The sequence below is a fragment of the Scedosporium apiospermum genome, assembly GCF_000732125.1.
Source record: "Scedosporium apiospermum strain IHEM 14462 chromosome Unknown SEQ_SAPIO_0097, whole genome shotgun sequence".
In the NCBI taxonomy this organism is placed as follows: domain Eukaryota; kingdom Fungi; phylum Ascomycota; class Sordariomycetes; order Microascales; family Microascaceae; genus Scedosporium; species Scedosporium apiospermum.
In genome coordinates this window covers 362530-388438 of record NW_015971798.1, presented here as the reverse complement: position 1 = coordinate 388438, position 25909 = coordinate 362530, and the positions used below count along the sequence as shown (strand labels likewise).

General features: G+C 52.6%; 7 protein-coding genes and 1 pseudogene across 7 annotated transcripts; 2 read left to right on the top strand and 6 right to left on the bottom strand.

The window, feature by feature from the left end:
• Positions 1-27: 27 nt before the first annotated feature.
• Positions 28-1086, top strand: SAPIO_CDS5163 (annotated as a pseudogene; the record flags this gene model as incomplete).
• Positions 1087-1365: 279 nt separating this feature from the next.
• Positions 1366-2074, bottom strand: SAPIO_CDS5162 (Cytochrome oxidase complex assembly protein; the record flags this gene model as incomplete). The annotated part of the gene is made up of 2 exons (XM_016787546.1): positions 1366-1856; positions 1915-2074. 2 exons carry the CDS (start codon positions 2072-2074, stop codon positions 1366-1368), a joined length of 651 nt encoding a protein of 216 aa, XP_016642877.1.
• Positions 2075-2561: 487 nt separating this feature from the next.
• Positions 2562-3313, top strand: SAPIO_CDS5161 (uncharacterized protein; the record flags this gene model as incomplete). Its single annotated transcript, XM_016787545.1, has 2 exons — positions 2562-2576; positions 2780-3313. The coding sequence occupies 2 exons, from the start codon at positions 2562-2564 to the stop codon at positions 3311-3313; spliced, it is 549 nt and encodes a 182-aa protein (XP_016642876.1).
• A 460-nt stretch (positions 3314-3773) lies between these two features.
• Positions 3774-6970, bottom strand: SAPIO_CDS5160 (Ankyrin repeat protein nuc-2; the record flags this gene model as incomplete). Its single annotated transcript, XM_016787544.1, has 4 exons — positions 3774-3956; positions 4048-5849; positions 5969-6773; positions 6881-6970. 4 exons carry the CDS (start codon positions 6968-6970, stop codon positions 3774-3776), a joined length of 2880 nt encoding a protein of 959 aa, XP_016642875.1.
• A 6278-nt stretch (positions 6971-13248) lies between these two features.
• SAPIO_CDS5159 (uncharacterized protein) lies at positions 13249-14758 on the bottom strand (the record flags this gene model as incomplete). Its single annotated transcript, XM_016787543.1, has 3 exons — positions 13249-13682; positions 13743-14312; positions 14419-14758. 3 exons carry the CDS (start codon positions 14756-14758, stop codon positions 13249-13251), a joined length of 1344 nt encoding a protein of 447 aa, XP_016642874.1.
• Positions 14759-15803: 1045 nt separating this feature from the next.
• On the bottom strand, positions 15804-18641 carry SAPIO_CDS5158 (uncharacterized protein; the record flags this gene model as incomplete). The annotated part of the gene is made up of 5 exons (XM_016787542.1): positions 15804-15939; positions 16030-17804; positions 17865-18128; positions 18235-18357; positions 18435-18641. 5 exons carry the CDS (start codon positions 18639-18641, stop codon positions 15804-15806), a joined length of 2505 nt encoding a protein of 834 aa, XP_016642873.1.
• A 1204-nt stretch (positions 18642-19845) lies between these two features.
• SAPIO_CDS5157 (uncharacterized protein) lies at positions 19846-21042 on the bottom strand (the record flags this gene model as incomplete). Its single annotated transcript, XM_016787541.1, has 4 exons — positions 19846-20066; positions 20123-20275; positions 20336-20746; positions 20829-21042. The coding sequence occupies 4 exons, from the start codon at positions 21040-21042 to the stop codon at positions 19846-19848; spliced, it is 999 nt and encodes a 332-aa protein (XP_016642872.1).
• A 1647-nt stretch (positions 21043-22689) lies between these two features.
• SAPIO_CDS5156 (uncharacterized protein) lies at positions 22690-25350 on the bottom strand (the record flags this gene model as incomplete). Its single annotated transcript, XM_016787540.1, has 5 exons — positions 22690-23170; positions 23726-23807; positions 23899-24087; positions 24152-24864; positions 24923-25350. 5 exons carry the CDS (start codon positions 25348-25350, stop codon positions 22690-22692), a joined length of 1893 nt encoding a protein of 630 aa, XP_016642871.1.
• Positions 25351-25909: the final 559 nt, after the last annotated feature.

The following is a 25909-nucleotide window of genomic DNA, read 5'->3' as shown; positions in this document are numbered from 1 at the left end:
GCAAACAAAACCGAACATCTCACAACAATGGCGCCCCGACTGACCCTCGGGGTCCGCCTCCCACCCCCATCCTCCCTCCAACTCCCCCCGAAATCCACCTTCTCCCTCCCCCTCCGCCTCCTCCCACGCACGACGACCCGCGGCGTCCAATACGGCTGGAACACCTCCCCCAAACGCAACAAGCACGCCCGCTTCCGCCAAGTCACCTCGGGCCTACCCCCGCTCACAACGGGACCCGCCGCCGCCCTCCAGCGCAAGGAGGCCACGACGCCGCCGCGGACGGGCGTCCTCGCCATCAAGAAGGGAATGAGCGCCGTGTACCAGGGCAAGAAGAGGATTCCCTGCACGGTGCTGCAGCTGGATCGCGTGCAGGTCGTGGCGAACCGGACGCGTCAGCAGAACGGGTACTGGGCCGTGCAGATCGGTATGGGTGCTAAGAAGCCCGATAATGTGACGAATGCGCAGTTGGGGTACTACGAGGCGAAGGGAATTGCGCCGAAGAGGCATCTTGCTGAGTTTAAGGTGAAGAATGAGGAAGGGTTGTTGCCTGTTGGCGTGCAACTTTGGCCGGATTGGTTTGCCAAGGGTCAGTATGTCGACGTGAGGGCGAATACGAGGGGTATGGGCTTCGCCGGTGTCATGAAGAGGTGGGGATTTGCTGGTCAGCCGGCCAGTCACGGTAACTCGAAGAATCACCGGACGCTGGGTTCCGTGGGCGCCTCGCAGGGTTCGGGTTCGAGGATTCACCCCGGCAAGAAGATGCCTGGTCGGATGGGCGGTAACCAGGCTACCGTGCAGAACCTCAAGGTGCTCCAGGTCGATAATGACCTTGGCATCGTCGTCGTGCATGGCGGTGTGCCCGGCCCCAAGGGCTGTGTCGTCAAGATTCAGGATTCGATCAAGAAGAAGGATCTTACTGATGCGAGGAGGGCTGCGATAAACAAGATGGTGTTGGAGAGGAATGCTGGTGTCGAGGAAGTGGTGGAGGACGCGAGGAAGAGGCATCTTGAGCTCAAGGAGCAGAGGCAGAAGGTGGCCTTCGAGAAGGCTATTGCTCGACAGGAGGCTGAGGCTGGCCTTGCTTAAAGGGGCAGCCGCTCCTTTCTCGGAGATATGTCATGTATACCTTTTCCTGCGTGTGGATGTGTTGAGGAGCATCTCTTGTAACTATACACTGTTGTACATCTATTCTAGAAGGAGGAAGTTGTGGGAAAATGAAAATGAAGTATGGGGGTATTGTTTCTATAATCAAACATTTTTCAATGATCCATCTCCACAACCAACATCTCTTCCCTCCCTCTCCATAACTGACCAAATTCCTTCGTCTCTCAACGACTCTGTGCTGCTACCCCCCGAACAACCCCCTCAAGCAGCCCTTCTCACAGTCGACTGCCTCAACCCGCTCGCAATATCCAACTCCTCATCCTCGCTCAACATATGCGCCCCGGGAATAGCCCTAAACGGATCCTCCCCATCCAACAAATCAATCTTCTTCCCCTCCTCCCCATCCAGCACCAGACTCCACTCCTCCGTCTCGAAAAGCTGCTTCGGCCCGGGCCTAAAGCTCCTAAATGTCATGGTACCCGTCCCTTTACTGCCCTTGACCTTGAAGCTGATGTTGATGCGACCGTGCATCTGGTTCATCTCGCCCTTGATCCAGGGGATGCGGTCCTTAAAGTAGATCTCGTCGCCGAGGAGCTGGCGCGCGCGTTCCGAGGTTCGAAGGGCGTAGAGGGTGGAGGAGACGACGGAGGAGGAGGATTTTTGGTAGTTGAAGATTGCGAAGGAGGAGAGGGCAACGATGCCGAGGAAGATGGGGAGGGTTGGGAACCACCGGAAGGTTACGGATTTGACGTCTAGAGGGAAATATTTAGTAAAAAGAATGTCATTTTTTTCCTTGTAGTTGAGACGGACCTGGGAGTTCACGATCGGCTCGGCGCTCCATCAAAGTCTCGCCTGCTTTGGGGGCCGGGGTGAGCCAGCGCCGTTGGGTCCGCGCCGCGTTACGCAGGGGCGTCTGCTGGTTCCGCAGGGCGGAGACGAGGAGTCTCCTCTGGACGACCCGGTGGAACATGGCTGGAGGGTCAATTGGGGGATTTTAGAAAAACGAAGGACTGCGATTCCCCGCTTGAGTAGGGGCTGTTGCCGTTTGATCTTGTCGTCAAGAAATCTCTTTGACCGGAAAAAAGTCAGCCCACTGAAAGAGAGCGGAAGTGTCGCCTGTGCAGCTTTGCAACTTTTCCGGGCATTGTGCCATCTGCCATCACTTGGATGTGTGTGTTAATTTTAAGCCACAGCTTCATAGCCACACCGCCACAAGTTTTATCCTACCCCAACAGTGCATTTTTAGGCATTAGTCAAAATCCACTGTGCCAAGGGTACCTTGTCGATATCGTCGTCATCGAACAGGCACAGCTCAAGCTCGAAGCTCAACCACACATCTCCAAACCAATAATCCAAAGCTCCAACATCTCATCTAATAAACATCCATCTCAACCCAAATATCAGATACACTTATACTCCACTTTAATAGAGGGCTCAAATACCCCCCCAAAAAAACCATGACCTCCGAATCCGTAACAGCCCGTCTCCGCCGGCCCTTCACCCGCCACGACTCAGACGACGACTCCCTCCCCTCCGCCATCGACGAACAAGGCAAGTTTCCCTCCCCCCCCCCCCCTTCAACAGCCATCTTCAAAACCAAACGCCGGCTGACTTCCCCTCTCCTCTTCCCCCCCTAAAAGAACAAGAAACCCTGATCCAAACCCTCTCAACAAAGAACACATCCCAAAACACAACCTACACAACCCTCCTCACCACCCTCCCCCTCCTCTCCATAACCCCCTACCTCCTCACCCCAAACCTCCCCCTCCTAACCCGCCTCCTCGCCATAAAATCCCTCCTGGCGACCTTCTTCCTTCTATACGTCCTCAAGCCCCAAGATACGGGGTTTCCCGCCTTAAACGCCTGGGCCGCCTCTTCTTCCAAGCCAACTCCCACACTAGAGTCAACGACGAGCAGAAGAGGAAGAAGAACGCAGATCCAGGTTCGACCGGGGGTTTTTCGCGATCTGGACCTTTCGCTGATGGGCGAGAATGGGAAATCTCCCCTCTTGATCTGGTTGCCTTACCTCAACATCGCGCTGGCGGGTGTGCTCGCTCTCTCGGGCCTCGTGAATGATCGACTACCATTGTCGCTGGCTTGGCTGCCTGCTCTCGTCTATGGGCTCGTGGTAGCGGCGAAGGCTGTCATGGCGGGCGTGGATCCTGAGAGTGAGCTGAGGGCGCTCAAGTATGATTACAAGGGCGCCTAGGGGCCTTCCCTTTTGAAACCGCTTATATTTTCCACTTTCAGAACATTTTAATACTTGTCTTGCGATTCATGTTACCCTATCGCATTGAAGGCTTGCTTTTCGCTAGAGTTTTGTGCGGTCTGCTGTCTATATACGGCGTTCCTTATGAATATACCCAACCTTATTATTCTCACTCCATATCCTCCATCAGCCAGCCGACCATCTCTCTCGCCTCCCGCAACCCCGAACTAAAACCCGAGGTACAATGTTGTCTTCATGTCATTAATAAACAATAAAAAGAAAAAATAAAAAGAGAAGAGAGAACCGGGAAAAGGAAATGCTAGGCAGAAAGAACCAAGTAAAAGGCCAAAGAACAATATCAAAATCAAAGCACCACCACACCTTCCTTTTGTTTTCCACCCTTCCTACCCCCCCCCCCCCCCCCCCCCAACCGCCTTCTCCGCTTGTTCGTCATCGTTGCTCAAATGTCTATGGACTCGGTAAATCGCAAAACCCCGTAGTTCTTCAACGCTCCGTCAACTCCCTCCGGTAGTCGCGGGAAAGGATCCGCGAACGGGCCCGGCACGTTTGATGACCCGGACATGTCCATAACGAGGGCAAGGCCGTGGGATTTGATCGAGTCGATGAGGGCGGGGACCATGTCCTGTCGAATCTTGTCAGTATATTGGGAAAACACACCAGATAATATCCGCCGAGACGGTGAGAACCACAGAGAAAGAGAGAGTTTTACATACCAGTAGGCGAGAGCAGCAGATAAGACCCATAAGATTGTTGCTCGTAGCAATTCGCACCGCCTCCTTAACCGACAACGTACCCCTGCCGCTACTCTGGATGACATTGGGCGCCGGCATGCTTTCATCCTCCCGGCCGAGCTCATTGCACAGGAAGACCGGGAAGTTAGGCTGCTTCCAATTCAGCGCCGTGCAGAGGCTCGCGTTGTACGAGCTGAACACCATCGACCGCACAATATCAGGCGAGTGCGCGCGCTGGGCCCTGGCGTGGTCAAAGACGATGGAGAGGATCGAGTCGGCGAAAGTGTTGAGATCTAGCGCGGGGCCGAGATTCCATCGCTTCGCTTCATCGTCGGTTGGGTAGAGGATGTGGATGTTAACGTGCATGCCGTGGGGGATCAGTGGAAGCGCGTCGACTAGCCTTATGCCGGCTGTCGCCAGGATTCGGTGCACCTCGGAAATTTCGTCCAGAGGCCGCGAGGGCAACGCCGCAACAACCTTCCGCGCAGGGCTCTCGCTGGTGAGGGCATCGAATTGCTCAAGCGTGAGCCGGCAAATAGGGACATCCAATGCGCCGCAAGTGATGGTCCAGGTCGGCCATAGGACAGGTGTTCCCTCGCTCGTATACTGCACGTAGAGTCTAACATAGTCGCCTGTAAGACTAGATCCGGTAACGAAAGTGCTCTGGTGCTCTTCGAATTGACTCGTGGCCTTCCAGTACGTCTCGAAATCCGTAATCTCGAGAGTCTGTCCTTGGAACGGCTTAATAACTTGCGTACTGAAGCTAATTTGACCAATCGCACGAAGCCGGGGATCGAAGAGTGGCAGGCAGACGGTTCCCGAGCTGGCATGACTTCCGCGGAAAGTGCTGGGTAACGCTACTGTCTTTCCGATAACCTTGGCGCCGTAAGTAGGGAAAACATCGAAATCAAGCGTGAAAGTGTCGAGATTGTCAACTTGGAAAGAGACGAGTCGGGTATCTTCTTGGAAAGGGAGCATAATATTCTTGGGAATGAGGTCGGAAACCTTAGACGAAATGGTGAGGCGAGCGGCGGGATACTTGCCGTCGTGGAAAAATACCATCGCAGGCTCATCGGTCTCATCAAAGCTGAGTTGCACAACAGTCTTTGTATCCAAAAAGTTGTGGCCGTATCTTCTGAGAGGAATAATCGGAGGCGGAAGCTCGAGGGCGGGAATCGCGTCGGTATCTAGCGACATGGGCGCAGGAGCACTGCTACTTCCCAGGCCGCTAAACTGAGAGGATGGTTGTCGCATCAACGGACTCGCCCTCGCTCGTTGGTTGTATGGCGTTAAGAGCTTCATGCATGTTAGATGTCCCTCCCACGCAGCGTAGTAGACGGCAGGGAGACCCTTTTCGTCCACAATATTGGCATCCGCGCCAGCTTCTAAGAGTGCCTCGAGGCACGGGACATTGCCTTCGCTAGCTGCATGAACCAAGGGCGTCCATCCATAAAGCTTGTCGACCTGGTCGAGGTTCGCACCATACTGCTTAAGTAGCCCAAGCAACTTTGGCGTCCGGACAGACCGAGCGACGAGGTGCTGGGGGTATAGGCCTTCGGCATCGGGAACAATCTTGGCACCATTCCCGAGTAGCAATTCCACCACTCGCAGCGATCCTCGCTCGCAGGCAAGATTCAAAGGTACATGATCCGTCTCGGACACGGCATCAAGACGCGCCGACTTTGAGATGAGTCTCGACACGCACTCGAATCGGTCATGGATGATGGCATGCAACAACGGCGTGAAATTGTCGTGGTCTTTCAAGTCCAGAGTTTGGGGATTGGCTATGTCGGCGGTATGTTAGAATGGAATTCCCCCCTTCGAATCGATTACAGATCACAACCTCCGCCATCATTTCTTGCCGTCCCCGAGAACTCTGATGTGCCACTACTACTGTACTCACCTTGTAATAGAGCATCCAGCATATCCAACCATCCGTGCATGCTGGCATAATGCAGAGGAACCCTTCCATAGACGTCGGTTCGATCCGCCGCAACACCCTTGGACAAGCCGTACATGAGGACAAACGGCTTCCCGTAGATAGCGGCCTGGTGAAGGCAATTCCTTTCATTGATGTCATCCTCGGACTGGATGTCAACCAACCCGGACTCGAGAAGGACGCTTAACGCATTCTCGGGCGCTTCGTGGATAGCGGCTAGGAAAGTCCGCGTCACGCGGTCACCAAGAGTGATGCCATCACCTCCTGATTCATCGTTAGTAGCCTTCATCCGTGTCAACAAGTCCTTGAGCGACTCGACATTGCCGGTGATGGTGGTATCGAGGAGGATAAAGTCGACATCGCCATCGTCGGTACCAGGAATATGTTGACTTGTGACGACGTGCTCGGGTCGGGTATCGAGACCGACATGGTCACCTTCGGCCCAGGCACCAAGCTCTTGTAAGCTGGTCGTTGCTTGATCAGAAAGCTCGCTTATAACAGTCGGGTTAAAGAAAGGCTGAACTTCAACAGCTCTTGAAAGGTAAAGCTCTTTCGTCTTCGACTTGGATGTCTTGTCCCACTTCTTTAGAATCTTGGAGAACGCTGTGCCATTGACCTCAACAAACTGCTGCAGTTTGTTCAAATCGGTCGCGAACTGTTGGAAGCCCTCCTCGAGGGCGGCAAACTTGGCAGATCGTCGGGCGTTTCCAGGAGGGCGAGATTGTAATGCCTTCTTCTTGTCGAGCAGAGTCTTTAACCGAACTTTGAGCTACACCATCCATTGCCCAGTTAGCCATGCCGCACCGTAATACGACACAAAAACAAAGCAGACGATATAGCGAAGAGGAAATATGGGTTAACATTCGGCACACATACCTCTGCTTCTTTTTGCAAGTAAAACGCATTGACCTTCTCAAGCTCCCGTTCCTGCTCGAGTGTAAGTACACCGTCCGGTATAGAGCTCATGGTCGTCATCTATGGTTGCATTATCATACCAGCTGGAAGAAGAAGGTAGCCTTATTCGCTTGGAGCGCGGCCTGGGGATCGAGGGGTGTGGAGGGTCGTTGGAAATCATTGAGGGTACTCAAAGTCGGTGTCGCTGACAATTTCTTGATGAGCTGCGTATCAGGGTGGCGTTGTTAGCAACTGCGTCAGTCATATGGGTCTCTTGACCACAAGAGGAGACTCCTTTGGCCACGGAAAGCCAGGGTTAGGTCTGCTTGGGCAGACCTTGCTTTTGGCCCAGCCATTTCATCCCTACGATAGGTGCCAGGTGAAGCACGGGAGACAACAAGGGTATACAGGACTGTGGCGAGTCACATCACACGATCCCACAAAAGGTCGGGACTCAGCAATGCCACCAGCGTATTAGGTCATAAGGCGGGGGGATCGAAGGAGGGAGAGGGGACAGGGGGGGAATATTGGGTATTGGGGCGGAACGCTGGGCTGGGCCGAGCAGGGGAGGCGGTCATACCTTTTTGAGTGCCTTGTAGTTGACGAAACTGGCAGCGTACTCGGGCACCTCAAGCTGGCGCTTTTGAATATGCTTGCCAAACTTCCTAAACTGGCATTAGCTACATCCATGATCGACGGACGGTTCTATGTTTGGTGTATTTCTGGTGAGAGGGATCAATAGTACATTTTGCAGGATTTGTGGCCTCTAGGCCCCACAGACGTTGTTAAAACTGTCTAATAGAGGCTGACGGAGGATACCACCGAAAGGTCGATACCTCTCGGGTGTGACAAAAAAGGTAATAGGAAGGCGGAGACACGGGCGGCTAAGTTGCCGGGGCGGTAATGCAGGTTAGCAGGGGGAGCAAGCAAGTTGCTGGTTAGAGTTTCGTAGACAGATGCTCAGGATTGACAGTGAAGGAGGGGGTTGGCCGGGTGTAACTGGGTATGAGATGAAGGAGGTAGCGTCTGCAAGAGATGCGTGCTTTTGCAATGAACACCACGGCTGTGTCGAGTCGATGGCACGTGGTGTGGTGCGGGCTGCTCGTAGGGCTACAATACCTTGCCGGGGTTGCAGATTGACTGCAGGTGACAAAACAGGTGTGGTTGCCCTCTTGCCTCAAGAATCCTGAACGTGATGAGGTAGATCTGCCGTTGGTAAAACAAGATAGGAACCGGTTAGATGATGTCAAAAAGAGTGTATCGCAGGATAGGATAAGATAAAAAAGATAGCGTGAAAGAGAGGGGAGGACTGGTAGAAGCAATGTTCCTCAAGGAAGGGCTAGTACTTGGAAGAGAGTAACTAATATGAAGGCGGAAGAGGTCGCCGGGCCGTATGAAGGGCGTGTGGATTTCACTAAATAGAGGTTACTTCCCTCCAATATGGCCCAATGCTGCGGCAGGGTGTGTGGGGGGTGGTTTCCACGAGGTCGGTTACTTGATGGAATTGGGGGGCCAAGTACAAGAAGCATCGCTACCTCATCAGCAGAGAGTGACGAGAGAACGGGTACAGGTAGGTTGGGGAAACCTATGGCGCATCCCATGGGGTGGAAGTGAAGGGGCGTGTGAGTGAGTGGGGTGTAGGGAATCTTGCTTGTGGAGATGAAAGATGCCCAAGTATCCATGCACCCCGAGGTAATCCGACAACAGGGGGAGAGACAAAAGAACGGGAGAAGGGAAACAGAGAAGAGGTAGACAGGGTGGGGAGGCAAGCAGAGAGGGGGAGACTCGACTAACTGCAATGGAAGTTGATGCTGTTAAACAAGCGAGTGAGGAAGCAACTCCATCCTCGCGTGTGTGTCAAGATCGAACGAAGTGTGAGTCAAAGCTGAGAGGAGACGAAGCTTAGCAACCGATGCTCGAACGAAAAAGATCTCATAACAACAAGAGACGACGGGGTCCTCCTAGAGTCTCGACGAAAAACCGAGCTCAACTTCTGATGAGAAGGCATGAGACGGCGCTGGGAATAGTGCAGAGGGAGGGGATTTAGAGAGATGGGTGTTGGTTTGAAAGAGATCGGGCAGCACTTACAAGTGACCGGCGGAGACCCTCAATGTCAATGACGATATCAACAATGGAGGGGAAATGAGAATCGAGAGACCGATGCAACGATCAAGCGGCCGCAAGTGTCCGGGGGAGTGACTCCGGTGCGAGAATTCGAGCTGCACAGTTCGCAGGTCGGTCCCTCTATGGGGGAACCACGGCGAGCTCACCAAGGCAAACTCGACCAGCTGGGCTAGAGAAGAATCTGGCAAAATGGTTCGTTCAGACGCAGGTCGAACGGTTCTGCGGACCAGGATGGAATGGAAGTGGACTGGAAAAGAAAGTCGAGCAGGCCGAAAAAGTGGCTTCGGTATGTGAATGTGGAAGCTCGGTCGCACTGGTTCATAAAGAAAAATGAAGCGCTTTGAGCTGTTGGCGGTAACGGTAATAGGCCGAATCTGCAGGGACGGTGGGGTCGTCGCAAAGAAGCTTAGCGCAAGCTCAGCCGGAAGTTAGAGAAGATTCGCGAGAGTACGAAGCAAGTCTAAAAGTAAACAGGTCGGCGCAGGGGGCGGGCGATTCACACACGATGGATGGTTGCGACGAGATATCGCCCTAAGATGAGAGCGCAAGTCGCAGTGTAAGCTCACAGTCGCAGAGACAGGCGCATGTGTGTCGGCATTAGGCGGGGTGAGCTGGCTGGGCCATTGATGGGATGACGAGCTTGATCGGAAACGACTAGGGGTTTTTTTTTTTTTTTTTCCTGGCGAGAGGGAGGGAGGGGGAGGGGCGCTGTGTCGTTCCTTCCGCCCTTGGCGTTTACTGCACCACTGTACCAACACCACTGAACCTCGAAGTTACTTGTATCAATGTACTTGTATAAAACGAAGTATACAACGAAGTAGATAACGAAGTATATATCGAAGCACGTAACGAAGTAATTATATTGATTTCAAACTATCGACACGCTACGAATAATGTACAACTACTTCGTGGACTACTTTGTGAGCTACTTCGTGCACTATAAAAGGTCCCCATCTCCAAGGCATCAAGTCGATTTAGCTTTAGAACTTGGTTGATCCTGCCTGGCGTCAAATAGTAGTGTCGTTGGAGGGGACTAGAGGGTCAAGTTTCAACTGTCACCGATCTACGAGGTACACGAGAAAGTACTTTGTAGTTCAGAAGCCCAGGACAGCGCGTTGGTGGTTTGCGGTAGTATTCGATGTTCTATTGCTGGCTCCATCAATGTTCCCACCCGGTCCAGGCGTTCCACACGCCTCAAATCACTGATGAGGGTCCTGGGTTCTTCTGTCCATCCATGTGCCTTCCTGGTTCCAATATCAAATATCAAATTCAATTTAGATCGGGTCTAACATGAGGGTTCACACGCCTGGTGACAACTTTAAATAGCGTATTCGACATGGCTGTACTTCGTCCTAGCCAATATTCAACACTAACCAACACCTTGACGGTTCTCAATACTTACAAGACTGGGAGCGGTTCTTCAAATTAGGTAATTCGTCCGTTCCCCTCGCTTACACTGACTGACCTCAATTCCCCGTCGAGGCGTCTGCATCGTGTTAGTCTTGACCCCTTCGAGCTGAGGAACCTCGACACAATTGTACCTGGCGTGTCTCCAACATACGAAATATAGGCTCGCTTCTCGCCAGAACTCCCACGCGCATGGTTAATGGTCTGGCCACGTTAAAGCAAGGCGTGGTCACTACCTCATCCGAAGTATACCGTCCGTTCTTTGCGGCAGGAAAACTCAATGGACATATGGAATAGCTGGCCAAGTCGCAGATGTATCGCCAGATACAAACCTCAGTCTCCATGCACTCCCTGGACAGACGCCTCGACGGACTTGTGGATAACAGCCAACGGACATTCTAATAGGTGAAGATAGACCCCAGGACGTCCCGCAACAGGGGTAGGTCGGACAGACGATTTCACTGTCTCTCACGATCTCCACCGGCGGTCCTCGCCCAGGTATAAACGACCCTTCATCCGCCGACGATGAGACGACGCAAGTAATCTTCCCTGACCCGACTCCCTCGTGCCCTGATCTAGCGCAATTTACATGTCTGTGTCGTGTGCCCCAAGCTGCTTCTTGTTGATCTTCTCCCAACGTGCCCTCTTGCCTTTCCCAACAAGGGTAAAATCGTGCAATAACAAGCTTCTCATCTGCATTTCACGGTCTATGTCACTAACTTCATTCACGACTTAAGGCCCGGCTATTTCTGATCACCAGACATTAGAGCTTCTTTCCTCCAAGCCGACTCGTTCGGTAGGTCTTTGCCAAGAAAATGACCTGGATCCCCCCGTCCTCCCCGTCCATTCCGGGTCTCGGTCCAATGTTTCCCCAAACCCAAATCTTAAGGACCACTCCACCTTTCTCTTCACTCCGCGTCTTGCCCGTTCCAATTTCAAATTGAATCTTTCGAGTTTCTCTGGGTCCTGGTGCCCATCGATGGTAAGGTGCACTGCACTGCATTGCAACCCTACGAAGTTGGAGACCTAACCGCACACGTCGCAAGCCGACACAAGACAGCCTCAATGGACGAGGGGCAAGACAAGACACAATGAACCGCCCGGTTCCCCCAAATGTCCTGGAGACAAGTCGCCCAGCCCCAAAAACTTAACCCTCCGTACCACTCTTGTCAAACGTCAGGTTGCAGCTCTACCACACCCGGAATATCCCACCAACATGCCCCGCGATGCCTATCCAGGTCTAGCTTCATGTGCCGTTCCCCACCCCTCGATCTCTCCTTCGTCGAAGAATTTAGATCCCTTTTTCCAACCACTGCACGTAGCCAGACGAACCAAAAGCAGCAAGAAGGGAGGGAGAAAGACAAGTCTAGAACTGCAGGCTGCCATCCAATTACATTCTCGAATTCGACCTCGTGCTCCATCGACACGCTACGGACGAGGCTGAGGATATATGTAAAGCTACGTCTCTTGCTTCTCCATCATGCATGGTCCCAAAAGAACTGAAATGTTTCTGCGAACTAAAGTTTTTGAAAAAACGCTTGGAGGTTGGAACACATGTCCTCGCATGCCGTGTCCATCCCATGCTCAAAGCTCACTCTTTTTTTTTTTCCCAATTCTTTTTCTCGCTTGGATTAACCTCCGAGGCCATTGGTTGTGGTTTGGATATGGTCGACCCGTAATATGCGTTGCAGTGTACAATGGAGGTTAGACCTGTCGAAGCACAGACTTCTAGAAAACTGGTCTTCCTCAGTCTTTTGCTTTTTGATTGCAATTCGATTCCTCGGATACCCTAGCTCCCCACGGCGCCAGAGCGAAGCGACATGAAGCGGGGCTTTCTACTATTATCGAAGTCGTTGAGCGGAGCCGAGTGCTGCGAGGAGAATGCTACGAGCAAGACGCCTAGTAGTTTACGAACTACTGCTGCTGCGTTTCCTTGAAGCTGTTAGAAGACAGGTAAATATCTCAATGCCGTACGATCTCACATTCCGAACATTCTCCGCCCCTCAAGATGATCTTCGCTTTTTCGTTTCGTGAACAATTGCTACGATTTACTTACACGCCAAAAGAAATGCCAAAACCGCATACTGCGGAGCCGCAAGCATATATCTACCCCCCTCCCACCCCAATTCTACAACCTCGTCATGTACGGTTTGCATCTCGGGCTCCATCTTTGGCGACGTCAAAGGCTAAAAGCCGACCTCGCTCGGGGTATTGTCCAAATCCCATCCTAGCTCAGAACCTATACAGCTGCGCCTAGCTTCCCTCCCATCCCCTTGTTTGACCACGTGCGCATCTTATTTCCATGTAGTGTGTTTCTTCAAGCGGAACTTGTACGGAGTACGAAGTACACACTTCCCACATAACCGGGATCAAGGAAGCTTGGGGGCCAAGACCTTTTTCTCAGCTCTTTGCGCGTATAAAGTGAGTGACGAAAAGGTGGTCGGATAATACACTCGATCAACACCCGATTCATCACGCCGAGTCAGGTATGTTTCGTTCTCATGACTGTTTCACGACTCATTGGTATGGCCGGGTTCTTCCGTCTTTGTGAATGGACTCCGCTATATTGGTTTAAGCATATCTGCCGGACAGTGTACCGTATGTGTGTGCGTTAATGGGACAGACCTGATCACGTTTCCAGGGCCCTGTTTCGTGATTTCAACTTTGGCTCCTTTTGCACCCCACGCTCATTTCGTCCCCACTACGAAATACATGCCTCCCGTAGCATTCTTTCCCTCTCTGCCAAAAGAGAAGTGAAGAAGTAGAGAAAGAGAAAGAGAAAGAAATTACCCATTCCATACAATCCCCTTTCCCTCCATCTAGCTCTTAGAGCCCGCATCCTTCGAATCCACAAGACTATCAGCCATAGCCTCGGCCGCAGCCTTCCTCAGTCTCTCAGCATCATCATCCTTGCTAGCATCCTTCGAGCTCGAAGATCCGGCGCCAGCACCCGTCGTCGACGTCTTGTCCTTGACATCCTTCTCATCCTCACTATCTCCGAGACTGAAGGGATCATTGTCCGTGATGGGGCTGGGCTCCACCGTCGAGAGCGGCTGCCACTTGCTCTGCTTGTTGCCGGGAGGTGTGGCTGAGTCCCGAGCTCCGAGCTTGGGGGACGACGTGTATACGTCGATTTCCTCCGTGTCCTCCTTGAACGCTACCCTACGGCCATCGTTGGGCTTGGGAGACTTGGATGGAGGAGGAGGCTTGAAGAGGTTGGGATTCGCGAGCGGCCTGGGGTCGCGGATAGGAGCTGTACCTGACGGTTAGACCCACGTTTTCAAAAGCCACAGAAAAAGGTAGGGCTACGTACTTCCATCTGCCGCTAGCTTCATGCCAGCAAAATCATCCGTAATCACCTGCGGGTCAGCATCGTAGCGATCATAATCTCCACTCCTCCGACTCGCCTCTCCAGGCCTCCTCCCGTAGGCAAGGTGCTGCTGGCGCGCCTGCTCATCCTCCTCAAAAGCATCGTCGATCTTCTTCTTGATGTTCGTGATCCACGAATTCACCTTCGTCTGCGTCTCGATGAATCCCTTCTTCAAGTTCTCGCGTATCACAGGCAGGTCGTCGTCAATGAAGCTGTGCTCCCTGTCGTCGTACAGCTCGTTAGGCTTGAGCCCCGTCTCGTGATGCTGCTGCCCCTGTTGCTGCGGTTGGCGGTTCCGCCGGGGGTCCCGCGGCTGCTGCCGAGTGTGCTGGTGTCGAGAGTGCTGTTCGTCGTAGGCTCCCACCCTCTCGTAATGCTCAGCGAGTTGGCGCGCGTACTGCTCGTCGGCCTCAAGTTGCGTCAGGCCACTGCCGACGCCTGCGGGCCTAGGTGGTTGCGGAGGGGGCGTTTCCTCGGGCTCGTCGTCCTTGACGGCATCTGGATCCGTCATTTCTGTAATATTCGCCCTCATCATTAGCTACAACCTTTCGGGGTAGAAAGGCGAAAGTGCCAAAAGGGGGCGTGATAGATATCCCGCGCAAAATACAAGACAACTTACCAAGGAGTGCATGGAAAGCAGGCTCAACCTGGCCGCGGCTGGCCCGCAAAACCGCCTTGATAACACTATCATCAACCGTGGGGAAAGCTTCCTTAAGGATAAGCTCATTCTTCTGCGCCTCCGTCAACGGCCGCGGAGGCTTCGGAGGGGGCACGTCGTCCGTAGCGCCACCGGCGGTCGAGGAAGCTGCAGCAACCCCTGGTGCGCCGCCATCCCCCGGCGTGGCCTTGCTGTTATTATCCGTCTTCCCCGCCGCGGCAGGGTCTTGCACGATTCCCGACTCCTGGCCATCGTCGTCGTCGAGCTCAAAGGGCCGAGCCGTGGTCGGCGACTCTGGCATGGTTGCGGTAGATTTATCCTGTATTGCGAGAAGAAGAGGAGAAGAAAGGGAAGACGTTAGCTGGGCTGCTGTTGTCTGTGGGACAAGGCGGGAATGGCGTGCATGAATTGGGTCCTCGCGGAGCCGGGCACTCACCGTTTCAGCTGGTCCCGACATATTCCTTGCTTGTCAGCTCTTCTTCTCGGTTTTCTTTTTTTTCCCAACAAGGGGAATGAAATTAATCTGTCCTAATCGGGTAAAGGAATATCGGCTAGAGTTTCTTCAAGGTTGGAGTGGGTTTCTCCCTTTCTTTTTTTGGAAGATGAAGATGCGTCCCTTGCTTCTCAAACTTGACGCCCACCCTGCGTGATAACGGTGGCAGGCTGCAACATCCTTGACCTTTCCACTGAGGGGCAAATTGTCGACGTACCAGATGACGCACACAAACCATCCGAAGCAAGTGTAGCTTTATGTAACAGTTGTCAACAGCTGTCTTTAAATGCCCCACCAAGACTCGAATTATCACATGAAAGAGAACATCGAAGACAAGGTATTGTTTGGTTGCACAATAAGATTCGACCGCGTCATCAGGTCACCAGAATACGATCTACGAGATTCTATTATCTGGCCAATGCCTGGTAGATACAGAATCACTCAGTCTATATTCTTGAATTTTCTACTTCGAGGGGAGCCTGGCCGAGCCATCCCAGCCTGCCTGTCTGCGTCACGGAGAAATCACTTCGAGTTCTCCACTTCTAATAAGAGAGGGAATGCAAAAATAATATTACCACCAGTCCATAGCTAATGCGAACCGACGAACATATACTCCGAAACAATGCTGTGAAATACACTAATGCCTCCGCCAAGATGGGTATCAGGTTGAATGCTCCTCCTCCAGTCAGAATATGACATGCCGAAGCCTCTATGCATCTTAAACGCCTTGCCTGTATGTACCGAAGTCCGAGTAAGTCGTAATGCGGAAGAGAAAATGTTGGTGAGACATAATATATACGAGAATGGCGGTGGGGTTGTTTTCCCTAATCAAGGACAATGATATCCCTAGGAGCTACAGGTCGACTGTGATGGGGGTATGATAACCGCGTAGGTTGCTGGGCAGGGGGTCCCACGCGAACAAGTTCGTGGGGTTGAATTTGGGGTCGAATGGGGAGGTTGCTAGGCTGTTGGGGAGCCGCCAAATGGGGCTGTCGAGGGTCACCGTAATACCTATCCCGGAGTGAGTATAGGCTCTTAATCAAAAGGAAGAGATTACCGGGTTCGAACGCGATACTTACGGTTCTATCTGATGTGGGGGAGGCGCATAAACCTCCTGGCCGAGGCGCCGTGGCTCAGGTGCTGCCCGGACTATCTCCTGGTGTGAATAGATAGGATCCTGGGGACGTGATGACTCGGAGGGCTGCCGGTCTACAGGTCTCACGAAGATGGGCTGCATCGATACCCTTGGCGCCTGAGAAGGATCACTATGGCTAGGTCGATATCCTGGGTCCTCGTAGTAAGGACGGCCGGGAGCCGCTCCCATACCAGAGGGATGCCTGAGAACTGTTCGTTCCCCAGTCGCAGCGATGCGATGCCCAGCGTACTGGCGAACCTCAGGAACTGCACGACGAACTTCAACAAGCTCATCGGCATATCGCAGAGTTGCGCCAGAATGATGAACAACAACCGGCTGATCTCTGGCTGCACCACGCTCAGACCGAATCTCATAGAACGTGGGCCTGGCTGGTGCTTGCTCTCTCATCTGAGGCTCACGATCCAAAGTCGCGTAAGATGGGGGGTAACGAGCTTGGATTACGCGGTGAGCAGGTTCAGGAGGGTAGCGGGAGTGGTCATCTTGTGGATACACGCCGGGGGCTGCGGTTGGAATGCCGTCGTGATCGCTAATCACACGGCGCCGCTTCAAGTGGTGGTCCTGGATGATGTCCACAGGGGCACTGGAACCGTAGGATTGAGCTGGTGGATATTCCCTCGCCTGGTATTCATCCGGGCTTTCGTCACGGGCATGCTTGCGGGGAGGCAAGGCACGGACAAACCGCGGGGTCATAGAAACAGGTGTGGGATTGGGCGTCTCAATAGATCGGACCAGCAAATCTTTGTATCGCGGCTCCGGTTGCTTCTGTGCGGGAAACGCGGCATTTGTATAGCTGCGGGTCATCACCTCCGTGGATCTCGCCTGAGCTTCTTCTCGGTAGACGGCACGCGAGCCCCGAGCGCTCGGACTATACCCGGCGGCCTCGAGCGCCGCTGGGCGTCGTTCAAAGGTGGGCGCATTAGCGTTAGCAGGCCCCAAGCTCCTTGCGGGTCCGAGATAAATCACTTCATTGTTTGCCCGGGTAGGGTGGGCAGCATACGGGGAGTAGGCTGGACTATAATCCAGAGATGTCGGGGGCAACCGCCCATTGCTAGTAGATCTGGCCAACGGCGTACCCTGGGGTGGGTGCCCGGGCACTTCTTCGTGGCGTCTCCGCTCCATGGCCTGGTCCCAGGCAGCTTGGTATCGGCTAAAGCCTCGTTGCGCCTTCTTGGCCGCTTTACGGGCACGCTTGCTAAGGCGCGCATTACCTTTAGTCCTAAGGGGCGTGGTTGGCACCTTTGGCATCGCTGGCTTAACAGGTGCAGCCGTGTGGTCTCGGCTCTGAGGTCTGACATTGATGGCCAGGGAAGCCGCCAGAGCGGCCTCTGGCCCCTCGACGGCATTGATCGCCACACGCGCGGGTTCAGCACCTGGAGGGGAAACAACGACTGGCACATCTGAATCCTCTTCGGATTCTTCTTCATCATCATCCTCCGAGTCAGAGATGACAACAACTTCACGTAGAATCGTGTCAAGCTGATCCCGGCCATTCTCTTCGTCGCCTCGCCACTTGACGATTACATCAAGGCAGACTGCCTCGACGGTTCTCCTGGCATGCTCCCAGGTAGTTTCCCTCAACAGGGAATCATACCGAGTATGTCTGTGTCGAATATGGGCAAGAACCGCAAGTTGAACTCGGCGGGATAGTGTTAGCTCGGCGCAAAGGCCGACTACAGGGCTGCCATTGGATATTTTCCCCTATCACGGAAGTAGTGTAAGCGAGAACTATTAGACAATACCACAATACCTAGAGCCTACCTTTCTGAAAGCATGATCGATAATTTCTTGACGGTCCGTGTTCGGTATTCTTGGAAATAGCTCTCGGAGAGCGGCGTCGGCCTGCGCATTAATCTCTTCTTGGGTTTCGGGGATCGGTTCCGGAATACCATGGTTGGCCGGGACGAGGCCTGTAAGGCGGTCGCCTAGCTTCGCGCTAGCCTCTTCAACAATGGCTTCGCGGAAGTGATGCCCAGTACGGCAGGTGTGTAGAGAAAGCTCGCTGGCATCTTCTTTTCTTGATGTCTGGAAAAGTGGAACACTGGGTTAGTTTGTGGGTGGGTGGAAAAGATGTCGGAACCAACGGAAGGAGTTATCTCTCCTCATATCCTTGAGAAGACAAAAGACTAACCGAGACCATAAAGATCATGGCATCCTGTTCCCTTGACAGATCCTTACACAAGGCCGTCAGGTCCGAGTTGCCTACAATCGGAAGAAATGTGTAGCCTGGTGGGGGCGTCGTCTCTGTGGTGATCTGCATATCATCAGAGTCAGTTAGAAAGGGCGGCTTCGCCTTTTTAGAAGTTTCTTGGTCCGGCAATTATTCGATACCTTGAATTCGAGTTGCTTCTTCCTGTCCGTATTCTCAACTAGTTCAAAATATGTCTGGTGTTTTAGTTTAGGCTGTGGAGGGGGGTCTTTAGCAACCAGCACTGGCAGCGGCGGCTTGGTTCGATCATAGCCCGGCTTGTGTGCCTTTTTCAGCTTGTCGCGAGCATCGCCGACAGCTGCGGGCTTTTTCTTCTTCCCTTTTTCCATGTCTTTTTTGCGTAATTTCTTCCCGATCTTTGAACGAGCCTATCGAAACATCGTGGGCCACGAAATACTCCGCAGGTACAAACAGGAAACAAATAAAAGAAAATAAACAGGGAAAACACGACCCCTTTCTTCGGAGAGAGGGGGTTATTCCAGAGTGGTCAAAGTACGACAAACTCTGCCGAAATACAAGCACATAAGATCACCGTCGGCTTGGATGTTCTCGTGTTCCAAGGACAAGGTAAATCTAGTGTACCAGAAAACGGGAGAGAGCCGTCTCAAAGAAGAGTCGCTACAAGCACAACCCGCGAGGACGGGTGCCTGGTGGTGCCCGATTGGGAGAGGTGGATTGATCAAGATGCGCGAAAGGAAAACGAAAAGTCTACTCGGCACAGTTCGATGATGTCTTCCGGGATGAAAACACCAACAGATCGTGTCTTTGACGATGGGATTTTCACGCGATGCACCGTTGTCACGGCTTTGATGCGAATGTCCAGACTCGCTTGCAGTAGCAACTACTGTGAAGCTGTTGTGTACGAAGTATGGTTTGCAAGTTGGAAGGAAGAGAAAAATCATGGCCAACTTTGGTCGCCCTGCGGCTATTAGGTCGCAATCAGGCAGGAACAGGGCGCCACCATCACGTGCATGGAGCCGCCACCGGAAGGTGCAAGTCATTGGACACTTTGGCCTTCGCGGTTTACAATTGGTTGTTATTATTTCCCCACAATCCAATTGTGTCTTGGCTTCGTGTTGATGATGACTAATCGAGGCAGCCTGCAATTGTGAGCATGGGAGATTCAAGATGTTGAAGATCATCGAGTCTTCCAACAAAGTCGCTGCCGTTATACGTTGTATTTGTGACCCTCTCGGGGAAGTCTTTATTCAGCTTTAGTATGGCTCTGTCTTCGAGATGCATATACCGTGTCATGACCAGTTCCAGATGAGATCCGTATTCCCCCTTGCATACACAAACATGAAGAAAACATGCCAACCTATACTCTGCCCTCTTGAAAAAGACCATGGCCAGAGCTATTCCTCTTCTTTTTTTTCTTCCTTTCTGTCGTTTTCGCTGCCAGCAGTCCTGGCGAGAAATGCAAATGCCTTGCCTCTAACTCCCTATCCCCTCTCGGGAAACAAACATGCATGAAACAAGAAACAACGTCCATGTTCACGTCCGGAAGTCGTTCCAAAATGTGTTATCGACAAATCAGGGAGGTGTCTCCTCCAACGCCTTTATGCTGTTCTTGATAAACTCAAAGGATGAGAAGAAAATCGCATTCACGGCACATGAGCGGCCCATGGATACACCCAAGCCGCGATACATGTCTCGCTTGAGCCATTCAATCTTCGGTCGTGGCTCTACCTTCTGGCCCTTCGAATACAGAAGTGAGTTTTTCTGATAGATACTCTTTACAGAGTCAATTGGATCTGCAGCAGTACGATTAGAACGCCTCGAAAATATCCACTGTCTTGAGCCCACTTACAAATCGCCGCCCAGGAGACGATGCCGCAAAGGCCTCCTGACATCAGCACGGACAGTTTGCGAGCGTATGGATGCTCTCCTCCCAAGGACGTGCCGAGCTGCTTACTACTCTCATACACCGCAAAGTATATCGCAGTACCAAGGGTATCGCGCACTTGAACCGCGTTAGCAGGTGCTACCCACGGTCTACATAGGCCGGCAAAAAAAGACTCACTCAGATGAAGATTGAAGCCGGTGTATAGGCCCATGAAGCCCCTGTGCTTTATAATCGTAGCCATGGTCTTCAAGGTGCCCTTGTTTTGATAACTCGCGGCGACGGCTTGGCGTTGACTACACATATCCTTTGATTTGGTCTGCGCAAGTAGAACCGAGACCTGAGCACTTAGCTTGGTCAATTCGAATGGACAGGCAAGAATGGTGATGAAAGAGCCGGCGGTAGCCCCCGCAGCTGCAAAGCAGGCACAAGAGTAGATATTGGGATATTTGGCCTTGTCGCTGGTGCGGGACACGACGTCGACGCCAAATGTCTTGTTAATCCATTTGGCATATTCGTATTTCGATCGTACATAGATTGAGAAGGATATAGTTCGAACGAGTGTAACGCTGGCCATTGGCGCAACAACGCCTAGAAGAAAGAGAAAACAGATCAGTACTCTGCCATCTTGATCCACTCCGGGAAGCCATTGAGAAACTCGAGTACAACATACCTCGGAAAAAGCCTCTCAAGTGCTCGGTTCGGTAGGTGTGTCGTATACAATCTATGACGCCATTGTATTGGTATGTTTGCATGCGGGTCTTCACGCTGTCGAGAGGAAACGCGGCGAGGGTCGAGATGACACTGGCTCCACTAGCAGCTATCTCTGTGCGATAATGCATCGCAAACCTCCTCGCGGCCCCCTGGCGTCCCCCGTTTTCAGGCATGGTTCGGAACGATAGAGTATTGTCGGGAACATATCGGCGACTCTATAAACGATCCGAGCTCAGGCACGGCGCGGAGCTACCCAGCTGAACGGGGCGAGCTATACGGCAGCGCGTTTCGTGATAAGTTTCCTAGTCGAATTGCCGCTGGCCCTATGGCGTTCGTCGTACAACCGTCTTCGGTCGGGAAGCGTTTCGAGTTCTGATGCAGATAGACCCAGCACAGTGTGGTGGTGGTGATGTTTTTGACTTTGATCGACTTGGGATACGACTCCCCTCAAGGCCAACTTCGGGACGTTGGGGGGAGCGCCCGGGCGGATGATGTTCGGTGTGTTAGGCAGCTCCCTTTACCTCGTACCCCTCGAGTTTCCGATGTGGTTCGATCTCGATATCGTGGTGCTCGACCATTGACAGATTGATGTTCCGGAGAGGTTTCGATGATCTCGAAGCATGCCTAGATGGGGAAGATGGAGAAGCACCATGTGTTTTTTGCGGGGTTCCAATGTCTTTGAGCTCAGGAATACCTGGGCAGAAACCTAGCATGTACCGATGGTGACGAGAAGCTCTGCCATTGTGTTCCGCGATTGAGTCTTACAGGTTGGAGAAATCACTTAAACCCCCCCTGACAGTGTTCATGATTTTGAGTTACTTACATGTCGCAGTACCTCAACCTGTAGCTCGTGGTTCTCACACAGAGTTTAGGGAAGGAACAATCTACTGTGTGGGGGAGGAGGGGAAATGGCTGGAAGTGGGTGACCTCAGCACCTACGTCACATGAAAAAACAGTGCAGGGCCACTAACAGTGTACTGTTTCAGGCCCCTCCTTTCCAAGTCCTGCTGCCCAGCAGGTGCTGAAAGGTGAAATCACGATTTTGCAGTTTCCCGCCAAACCCCATTCAATCTAGAGCTCCCTCAAAAAAAGCAAGTTGATGAGTTTTCTATGTATCCTTGTACCCTCGGTTGAAGGCACGAATCATGCAAGGACGTCACCACTTCCAGGTCGCCGGTGCCGACCAAGTCTGGGAATGTGGTCGGCCAAATATCATTCCGTAAAAAAGGGTATCAATTCTCTCTAAATTTGGAAAACTACACTTTATGATATGTAGTGTACACTGCGTCAAGCTCGACATGCCTTGATCGATCTGGTTCCAGTCTCCGTCATAATGTACATAGAAAGTAAAATCAGTCAAATGGCGCTAGGAGAGTCAGGCACAAGACCCAGACCCTCCTCGCTGTGTAATGTACACAAACTCAAGGCGTAAAGGTCCCTCGAGCAGGGCTGATAGGTTGTTGCATCAGTTGTTCGGGGGATCTAGACTCGGTTCGATGGTTCGCCACTAAACCTTCAGGCTTGACCCGAGAATCAATTGATGCCGCCGCGGACAGGGCCGAGTGAGATTCCCGAGATTCGAGGAGAAACGCTGGTAGGGTCCAATTGAGGGCTACAGCTCCGTGTCGACCAAGTTTCAACGGAGGCACAAACCCATGGTCTTGTTCAGCATAGCAACTGTCATATCATAATGTAGATAATTTCGCAGAATCTCCTCCTCTCTGCATCACACATATTAGCGCCCAAACCTTCCCAAGGACACTCAGTCCACAGCCGGGGGAAAGAGAGGGAAGGAAAAAAAAAAAAGAAAGCAAGATGACCTACTTTTCCTGTCCATCCTGCGGCTTCCCCTGACTCAACTCCAGCTGAACAGTCCTCCACGTCTTCCTCCTCGACACCCACTTTCCGTGGCGGAACATCGCGACCTTGAGCAAATTCTTCAACACCTTATGCTCAAGGCCCCGGTCCTTCGCCGCCGCTTGGAGGAACCATATCGTCCGTTTTACCGCTTCCGGGTCAAGCACGGGCGAGCGAGTCGTAGTAGATGTAGCTGATGTTGATATAGTAACTGGCTCTCGAAATGCCCGGCGTAGCTGGTCGCGAGCTATGTATCGCGCTGGCGCGGAGAATCTGACGGCGTGAAGGAGACCGCGATAGAGATGGCGGTATGCGTGGATGACTTCCTGCGTCGCCATCATTGAATATAACGCCAGGTCATGGGTTTTGATAGAGAAGATGGAAATTTGGGGACTCTGGGTGAGCTTGGCTTCGGGACCGCTCTGAACTCCGTTGTGCGAGAGCCTGATTGGTCAGGCATGAACAAGGCGGGTTTTGACCAAGCATTTTCCTCAACACCATGACAACTCGACGACAATTTCGATTTAAGCTCATCATGGTGTTTAACATCACATCGAAAAATCTAAATAAGGAACCGGAGGGCAGATGACGGAAATTTGGCACCCAGCATTTGCGTATCATGCGAAGCGTTTATATATGTACATGATCTCAGAAGATGGCGAACGGACCGACCCCCAATTTAGACGGGTTTAAGATGAAAAGGCGAAATGGAAACAGCTTTAAGAAATACACCCTGAGTATGGGGAACAATAAGAAAAATGGTAGCCTTGCGCTCGACCGTCTTGCTTCTTATAAAAGAGAGGCGTCCTAGGAATCTCACAGCAGTCACCCCCTGTATTCTGACAGGAGTGCCCTTTTAGATTTTGGGTCGCTGACAATTGCTGAACTTTCCATTCCAAACCCGGAACTTAGCGCCATCTATATGCAAGAGCAGGAAAATAAAAAAGCAAGATTTGTTTGTTTAGAACAAAGCCCGGCGCCTTAAAACGATAAATGAACCTAGTCTTCGCCCTGCCGGATCGGGGCGTATCTGCCACTGCTGCTGCCGCTACCTGCTCTACTCCGGCTCCTGTTAACAACTCTGGAGAGCCAGTTAGCAATTCCCCCGTCCACTGGCGATGTTGAGGGTTTGGGTCGGCTGCCATCTAAGTCCGGGGCATCCAGCGCTAGACCGGGAATAGCATTTGCTGGAGTGAAGGCGGGGCGACCGCGGTAATCGGAGCCGATGGGAGAGCCTGTTGGCATGAGGGAATCGGTCTCCGCTCGAAGGGAGGGTGTCCCTGCAGCGGTGCTCGCGTCGCCGAATAGGACATCCATGTCCTCGAGGCGGACACCGCACGTTTCTGGGTAGATGAAGTACACTATTGAAATAAATACGTTAGGCTTTGAGTAAGATCGGTTTGAAACTCGCAGAATTAGACTTACCAACAACGAAACTGACGGCACACCAGAACGCATGTAGCAGATACAGACGCCAGTGGATTGCTTCCTGCAACACAGGGGTGGTTTCACCCACGAACCAGTTGAAGGCCCAGTTAGTGGCGGTCGACAGACTTGCGCCCTTGGAACGGATGCTCAAGGGGAGAATCTCCGGCGGGTAGAGCCACGGGATGGGACCCCACGAGTATCCGAAGGCGGCGTTGTAGATCATCACAAAGATAACAACCATGGTCGGTGTTGACTTCACATCAAGATAAAGGTAGTAGGCGATTACCGAAAGTGCGAACACCATGGCGACAGCTCCGCTCAGCAGGATGGGTCGGCGGCCCCACTTGTCCACAATGTACCAAGGAGGGATGGTTGACAGGAAGTACGTGATGCCGTTTATTCCGGTCATGAGGATGGCATCGTGGCCAACCCAGCCCGCAGACTCGAAGACGTACGGGGCATAGTACGAGATGACGTTGATGCCATTGAGCTGGGCGAGAGCCTGGGCAGACATGGCAATGAACACCCGGGTCCGGTACCTGCGGAACATGTCGGCATATGAGCGTTCGCCCTCCTGACGTTGCAGCAAAACGTCCATCTTAATGTTCCTATATTCGTCACGGGCCTTGGCGTTGTGGATATCACCACCGCCGTACAGATTAGCGATAACGACAATGCCTTCTTCGTCGTGGTCATTGTCAAGCAGCCATCTATAAGGGAAGGAGGGGTTAGTAACAGCAGATTGGTAAGGACAGTAGTTCTACGTACCTCGGAGACTCGACGATGATCAAGCTGCCCAAGCCAAGAAGACCACCCATCACGCACTGCATAAATAGCGGTATGCGCCAGGACATGTTGCTTTGGATGAACCCACAGAAGTAGTCAACCCAAACAGACGATGCGTAGCCGATAATATTGCCGGAAAACTCGATACAGGCGAGCTTACCACGATTGTGGGGAGGCGAGATCTCGGACTGATAGACGGGAACGATGGTCGAGAGCATGCCGACACCGAAACCGGCTATGATTCTACCCAACATCATCTGGAACATGGTCATGGCGAGAGTTTGTATGGCACCGCCGACGAAAAAGATGCACGACCCGTATAGAATTGTTCTCCGACGACCGATAATGTCGCCAACTCGGCCGACGATGAGGGACGAGCAAAAGGCACCGATTTCGAGAATGGCAACCATGGTGCCAATTTGAGCCTTCGAAGGTTGATTAAAGTAATCATTGAAGAAAGGGCCACTGCCAAGAGAGTCAGTGCGCCGTGGACGACTCGATAGGTTTGGTTGCAATCGTCAGCCCGAGTCGTGGAGGGAAAGGAGACTTACGTGATGATACCCGACATTACACCTTGATCATATCCAAACAAAAAGACACCTAATGATACAAAAATACTTGTGAAATAGCTGTGGAACAATTAGTAAAGGACCACTGTGAGTAGAACAGGATCGAGGATAGCCGTCGCTGTGTAACAGGCTACAAGGGCAGCTCAGGATACTAGCTACCGAAGCTATAGCTGTTGGCACACACATACATTAGTGGACGGCCGGTAAGGCCGTGGATGGGATTGGAACCCATGATGGTAGCGATTAAACGTTCGGCGCGGGGAATTCGTCGTGGAGCAGCACTAGGGATTTCGATGGCCTCTTTGTCGATGGCTCGATGGGGAGAGTACGAGTCGCGGTCGGAGGGTGTTCGGACCCTGACTCTCTTTTGGGACCGCCGATAGCCGTTCAGCAGCTCTTC